The sequence below is a fragment of the Benincasa hispida genome, chromosome 11, assembly GCF_009727055.1.
Source record: "Benincasa hispida cultivar B227 chromosome 11, ASM972705v1, whole genome shotgun sequence".
Lineage (NCBI taxonomy): Eukaryota > Viridiplantae > Streptophyta > Magnoliopsida > Cucurbitales > Cucurbitaceae > Benincasa > Benincasa hispida.
The window spans coordinates 61,209,149-61,216,395 of NC_052359.1; the positions used below are offsets into that span (position 1 = coordinate 61,209,149).

General features: G+C 32.0%; 1 protein-coding gene across 3 annotated transcripts; it reads left to right on the forward strand.

Annotated features, from left to right (window-relative positions):
• The first annotated feature begins 3,013 nt into the window (after positions 1–3,013).
• LOC120091367 (actin-depolymerizing factor 2-like) lies at positions 3,014–6,108 on the forward strand. 3 transcript variants are annotated; one of them, XM_039049368.1, is made up of 4 exons: positions 3,014–3,070; positions 4,331–4,596; positions 4,683–4,865; positions 5,837–6,108. In XM_039049368.1, exons 1-3 carry the CDS (start codon positions 3,068–3,070, stop codon positions 4,831–4,833), a joined length of 420 nt encoding a protein of 139 aa, XP_038905296.1. In that variant the 5' UTR covers positions 3,014–3,067; the 3' UTR covers positions 4,834–4,865; positions 5,837–6,108. The 3 variants fall into 3 exon arrangements, with proteins under 3 accessions (XP_038905296.1, XP_038905297.1, XP_038905295.1); XM_039049369.1 differs by lacking the exon at positions 5,837–6,108 and adding an exon at positions 5,053–5,373; XM_039049367.1 differs by lacking the exon at positions 5,837–6,108 and having other exon boundaries at positions 4,683–5,373.
• Positions 6,109–7,247: the final 1,139 nt, after the last annotated feature.

Below are 7,247 nucleotides of genomic sequence, written 5' to 3' on the forward strand. Positions count from 1 at the left end.
TTCATACTATAAATTTATTTTCATAAGTAACCAAACGTTGAAAATACGAATCGAAATTCATCACTTTTCAGATTTATCAAATCATGGAAATTGATGGTCTGCCTAATTTGGTTAGATTATCGGTCCCAATTTTCATTAGTTTCACCATTTAAATAATTAATTTGGTTCGAAAATTTTAAAATAAAAAGAATATTTTATAATTAAAGGGAAAAAAAGAGAGAGAGATGTAGATTCATGTGAAACAATAATTAGAAGAAGTGGAAAAAACAGAAAGCAAAATAAAAAGGTTGGGATTGGCAATAAAAGAAGCAAAGGCCATATGGTGGAAAATTGGAAGGCGTGGGAAGGAATTTTTGGAAAAAAATTATTATTATTTATTTTTATAAATAAATTTGGATTTTGAAAAAAGAAAAGAAAATAAAAGAGAAAAAGAATTGCGTTAGATCGACGCAGTGGAAGGAATCTCGAGAAAGAGAAATGGCAATTATTTTATCACATTTCAAATTTTAAATAAAAGTTTTTTCTTTTTTAAATGAAAATAATAATAAAGAGATATATGTCAACGAACGAACTGAAATCTGTCGCTTTGGTATTAAATGGGGCCCAACTCCGCCGAGCCGCTCGCGTGTCTATTTGCGAGCTTTAGCCGATCTCCACTTTACTACTCTTTATAACGTTAAATAGAAATTAAAACAACTAGGGTATATGTTTCGGATCAATTATTCTCAATGATACGAATCTAATTGGATAATTAATCCATTAGAAACATTAAATTATCAAATAAGGACATATTAATTTTAATACAAAAAAATTTCCTTAATGTGAGAGGTTAGAAAATCACGGAACGAGGTCAAAATCTCAACTATAACTAATAATGGGTCACAACAAGTTCTTTCTATCATAACTAGAGACATACACAATAAATATTTCAAGATCAATAATTTTGACAACAAATGATAACTATAGAGAAAGTAAATTAGAAAAGTTTTACTTAAAGTGGGAACTAATTACCCACGGTAATTTGAAGATAGCTCTATAAGAAATCTCCATTGTCTAGATTGATGACTCTCATATCTAGAACACACCATCAAAATTTCAGCTCGATCAAATCACAAATAAATCTCTAAAAGGCTAAAATACATCAATGTGCAAAATAAGTTTCTTTTATGGTTTTCTTCCTAATTTCTCACTTCTCGCATGTAATAATCGCATTGACAAGCTATGTCAAGTTTAATTAAATACAAAACCTAATGACCCAATTATTGGGCCTTAATTGAACTCTCCATACTAAAGCTGAAATAACCCATGACACAAAAGTAATAAACTGATACAACTCAATTGAATATAGTAATTATAGTACACAAATCGTGTATACGATAGTAATGTTATAACTCAAAAGTAAGTCATATTGTCTATCAAGGTTTATAAATTGAAAGAACCACAAAAACCTTAAAACAATTGTGGAGATTTAAAAGGTAGTTGAGGCACACTTCAAAAAATGGTCTTGAAGACAAGCATTCACTTTGCATGGACTGCAAGTAGACTACAACGATCATCTCAATAGGATACAACAACTAATCTGGTAGAACAGCAACTTCGAACTACTCAGACCTAGCATAGCTTTTTAATATTTTACTTTTAATTCAACTCAAGATAGATATAAATAGAGAAATGAGAGAAGAACTCTTCATATTGGAATGAGATACACCAAATGAAGAAGTAAATTGCTACTTATAGGCTAATAACTTAGTAACTTTACCTAATAAAAAAAATAAAATTAAATAAATACAAAATCGAAACATTGGTCAAATTTAACTAAATTGAGTCGTTACTTGATTATAATCAAACACAACTCATTTAAATTGAAGAAACTACAAATTTAACATCCATATATGTTGAATTTCTACATAAAACATAATCTAATTTGATAGTTCCAATCCGATGTAATAGTTTCACAAGTGAATTTAATCTACATATTGAATCCATCCATTTTTTCACTTCTTTCACAACATTTTAAATATTCCGACAAAAAAAAATATAATTTTGATATATGTAAAATGAGCACAAACGTGTTTCATTTTACCCTACTTGCTTGGTCAAATCATAGTATTTTTCACACTATGGATATTAAGTATTTTTTTGTAGTTTGATTTCCATGTAGTTTGCTACTTTATTTTATGTTTGATTGATCATTTATTAAACTTTTAAATTTGTTTATAATGAGTTCCTACTTTCAATTTTGTATTTAAAATATCAATGACTTGTCAATTAAATGAGCATAACTTAACGATAATCATCATTTATAATTTCTTTTGAAGATTCAAATCTCTCCACGTTTATCGTACTAAAAATTTTCTTATATGAGAAAAGCCATTCATAGACTTTTTAGATATTACATTGAATTGTATGTTTAAAGAGACACTGGATTTTTAATTTTAATGTGTTGATAATTTTATAAAATATCTAATAAATAAATCCCTTACACTTATTAAGTAAATAAATTAAAAATTAGAAATATAATAAAAACCTTTTAAACTCAAAGACTCAAGTACAAACTTGTTATTTAACATAAAACTTATCCCAAAAAAAATAATAAAACTTGTTGATGACAATAATCCTATTATTTATTTAAGATCAAAGGTTTTATTTTATTTAAAGTCAAATTATATTTGACTTAGTATATCAAAAGAGAATTAAAAAAAAGTTTGAAATAAAAGATGATAAGGTTAACTAAAGCCGGCTCAGCCGGCTTATATGAAGCTGCGGCGCAGCCAAAGGTACCGCCCCACGCTGCTCGTACACGTGGCGCATATTGGTTGGTCAATCAGCATCTCATTGCCAACTCTCAAATACAAGTCACCGCCACGATACCGTTGCTCCCGAGCACCAACACAGAAAATAATAATAATCATAATAATAAATAAATAAAAAGCACCAAAATTAATAAAAAAAACCACTATAAAAGCCACTCTACATTTTTTCTTCTTTTCTGAACCTGTCTTTCTTCTTCTTCTTCTTCTTCTTCTTCTTCTTCTTCTTCATCGGAGCTTCTTCTTTCTTCTCTAAAATGGTGAGTCCTCTAAAGCTTACTTAATTTCTGCTTTTATTCATGGTTTGATGATCGGTTTGGTTCTTGAGAAAGTAGGATTGTATTTGTATTTGTAGTCCATCATTTTGGCGATCGAGAGTTTCTTGCAATTTGTGGAGTCTTTGAATATCTGAACATGATTTTGAAGTAGTAATCCGCATGCAGTTTTCGGAGTGGGGAGTGAATGCATTATGTCATATAGGAAATCCGATTTGAATTCTACTGTGATTTTTTTTCAACTAAGCGAAACGTTATTTACTTTAATTTATTGTCGACTTCAATTAATCCAGTGGCCGTGGATCTATTATGATCATCGTTTTGATTTTTGTACTTCTTATTTTGTTATGTTTGAAATTTTCTGTCCAGGATTGCAATTACAAGTTATATTTGTGTATTTCCCCTTTTGAGTTGCTATTAATCTTCTCGTGCATGTTGTAATTGGAGGGGAAACTCTGTTGTGTAGTGAATTTGCTTTAAGTTTGGTTGAAAATCAATTTCAGCTATCAAGATATGGACAAAAGGTCATGAGGGGAAATCTTATTCTGCTCATATTCCTATCTTGCACGGCTGAAGAACAGAATCCATACCATTTACTTGGTATCAGATCATAAAACCTCTATTTTCCGAAGGGCTATAAGTAGAAAAATAGACAAATGTAAATAAAATTTTAATATAAGTAGAACTGTAGAAAAATAGTAGGATGAATAAGAAGAAAATAGAGGTTTCATTTGAGATTGTAAGAATATTTATGCATTTCTTTCTTAAAAATTAGAAAAATTAAAAAAAGAGAGTAGGAAATCAGACTTGAGGTGCTGAGGCACACACTACAAATGGCTAAGGTGCATGGCTTTATTAGGAGAGCCTTTGCTTGAAAGGCTTCTTTGAAGCAAGGCACAGAAGTCGGGCTTAAGCGCGTCTAGGAGCTTGCCTTAGTGGAAAAGTTGACTAAATATGTCCACAATGACTAAGGTAAGGCTCTCAAGTAAGAAACAGAACAATTGTTGAAGACTTGCAAAATCTGATCAGATCAGAAAGTTTCTCTTGTTCCCGATTTTCTGCATTTCCAGTGTTAGGTTATACAATATTCACCTCACTGCTTTACCTTGCAGCTTTGATTTTATAGCTGTATTATAATCAAGAACATTTTATTTTCCATTTTTGTTCTGCCTTTTCGACTCTCCCTGTATGCATCTCTTTTGGACTTTGATATGTTTCAAAGCAGTTTCATTCTGGATTTAATAGGCCAATGCAGCATCAGGAATGGCCGTGAATGATGATTGCAAGCTGAAGTTTTTGGAGCTCAAGGCGAAAAGAACCTATCGCTTTATTGTGTTTAAGATCGAGGAGAAGCAAAAGCAAGTTGTAGTAGAGAAAGTTGGCGAGCCGACACAGAGTTATGAGGACTTTGCTGCAAGCCTCCCTTCGGACGAATGTCGTTATGCTATCTATGATTTCGACTTCGTTACCGAAGAGAACTGTCAAAAGAGCAGAATCTTCTTTATTGCCTGGTATAGCTGACATCCTCCTTTACTACATCCTTTTCATGTTTGTCTTTCCCACTATCACAAGCTAACAAAAACGCCATCGTTTGAAGGTCCCCTGATAATTCAAGAGTCAGAAGCAAGATGATATATGCAAGCTCCAAAGATAGATTCAAGAGAGAGCTGGATGGCTTTCAGGTTGAGCTCCAAGCAACCGATCCGACCGAGATGGGTCTTGATGTCATTCGAAGCCGAGTTGGCTGACGTCTATATTCTGATTCGAACAGCCAATTCAGGTAAAATATTATCCAACTTCCCTACACATCTTCTTTTCAAAGTGAACGAGTGTCTTGGTCCTGGCTTTGTGGTATATAAGTGTTTTGGATTTATGTTCTAAATGGCTTTTTGTATGGTGTTCGAGCTAATACGCCTCTTAGTTGTTTGACAACATATATCATATATATGCATAATTTTACTCTTTAGGGAGATATTGGAGCAGGATGGTTATGAGATTCCAGCTCTGCTGTTCTGCTTGTACTCCATAGATTGATATACAAGAGGAGTGAACATTTATATTTGAGCAAATATTGATGTAATTTTTCTTTTAGTGTTCTTTAGAAAGCAAAAAGATATTTATTTGCTTGGAAGTAATCATCCTACTTTTTAGATTGAACTATTTTATTTTTAGTTGATAAATTCATGTTCTGTTTAACGAAGGCTTAGAAAAAGCTATAATTAAATTACCTTAACAGATGTGAAATCTAAACTATTGGTGGAGTTCTAATAGAAATATGATTTGCCGAAGCAACATAGCTCAACTGACGTTCGATATGTGTTAGTGACCATGAAATCCATTCAAATTTTCAACTCTGTGGTACTTAACAAAAATAATAGAAATATGTTGAAAACATTAAAAGTTATTAAGAGTGGACAAACTTGAGCGATTAACCCTCTAGCGAGGTTTATTGATATCATAATTCAATTAGATTGTCATTTTCTTTAATTGAGATCTTGATGTTGTATTATATGTATAGATATTTTGACTATCAAAGTTCTTCTCATATTAGAAAAGTGAAATAATGAATTAATATTGTTGGGGTTTGGATCTCATTCGGTCTAAGTTACGTTGTGGGGCTCGATGGGTTTGACCTCCAACCTGCTTTGCTTTAGTCTGATCTTGATCTTGTCTGAGCTTATTGTACTTTGATGTTTAAGTTAGTATTAGGAGTGGTTAAATTAACTAAGCAAAGTTGGATCTCTCTTTTAGAGATCACTCATCCTTCCCTCGACGAGGACGTTTCTGGCACTCAAGATTATGAGGTGCTACGGCTCAATTATTTCTTGGTTGATTTATATTAAATGGCTTGATTGGTTGTCTCAAACCTCAAGGTACTGACCTTTCTCTTTTGAGACACTCCTCTATACTTCTCTCTCTCATTTTAATCTCTTTTGGGGTTCGTTTTGTGGGCTTAGGGATTTGTTGTGGAATTAATTATTGTGATTTTGATAGTATAATGGTAAAAGGTTGAGAAAAAAAAATCGATTTATATTTTTTTAATTTTTTTTGTATCAATTAAAATGCCAAATCAACCATTCTATTTAATTTCTAAACCTTATAATGGAACTAATTTAGCCCATTTAGAGTCCGTTTAATATCAATTAATTAAAGGAAAGGGTTTCTACATAGGCTCAATATTTCAATTATGCTTAATTTTTTCTGTTTTTTTTTTAAATTGTCTAAATAAACTTCTTTGTTACAAAAATTGAAGTCTAATACTTTTACTCCCCATCCTACAATTAATTATGAATTTTTAAAAAAAGAAAATTGAAGGTTTTTTTAATGGAAATTCAAAGGTTTCCTTGCACTCTTTGTCCATCTCTCTCGCCCTCTCCCTCTATCTTTCTCCATCCCCTCAACACGATTTCACATCCCTTCGTTGTCTTTGTCGTTGTTGCTATTCTCGTCGAAATTGGTCACCCATCCACCACCGTCCATAGTAGTGCGTCGTTCATCAGTCGTTTTTCCATCAGAATCGACTATGCATCGTTCGCCCTCGTTCATCAATCGTTTTCTATCATCGTCGACTTTTGCTTACCACCAATCATCAATCGCTGAGGTAAGTTGCCAGTTGTATTCTCATTGTTTCTCTCTTATTTGCGGTCTGCCTCCTTTTGTTCGTGTCGATGCATCAAGATCCAACTGTCTATTTAGATCCGTGGAGATCCGACGCCTAGTCAAATTTAAATTTGTGGAGACTCGGTGTCCACTAATCTAGATTCATGGAGATCCAATGCCCTCAGTGGAGATCTGATGCCCTCTAGTCTAAATCCGTAGATATCTGGCACCCTAATATCAATCCAGCACTCCCCTTGATATGCAAATCTATTTTTTAAATTATTATTATTTATGATAGAATTTAGGTTTATAATTGTGAATTTGTGATTTCGACATATATGCTCTGCAACGAATGGTTTATTTTGAAAATGGTATATTCGTTAATGATATATATTGTGATATATCGTATATATTTTCAATAATGTGAGATTTCTACAAACTTATTGACATTTTGTATATGATATATAAAGTGGGTTATCTAAAATAATATTTATATATTGTACTATCATATGGATAATAATATATGATATATTTATTGGGATTCTTTACTACTTAAATAGAA

Coding starts and splice junctions, on each gene's coding strand:
- LOC120091367 (XM_039049368.1), top strand. Junction 4,597..4,682: donor AGAATCTTCTTTATTGCCTG/GTATAGCTGACA, acceptor CATCGTTTGAAG/GTCCCCTGATAATTCAAGAG.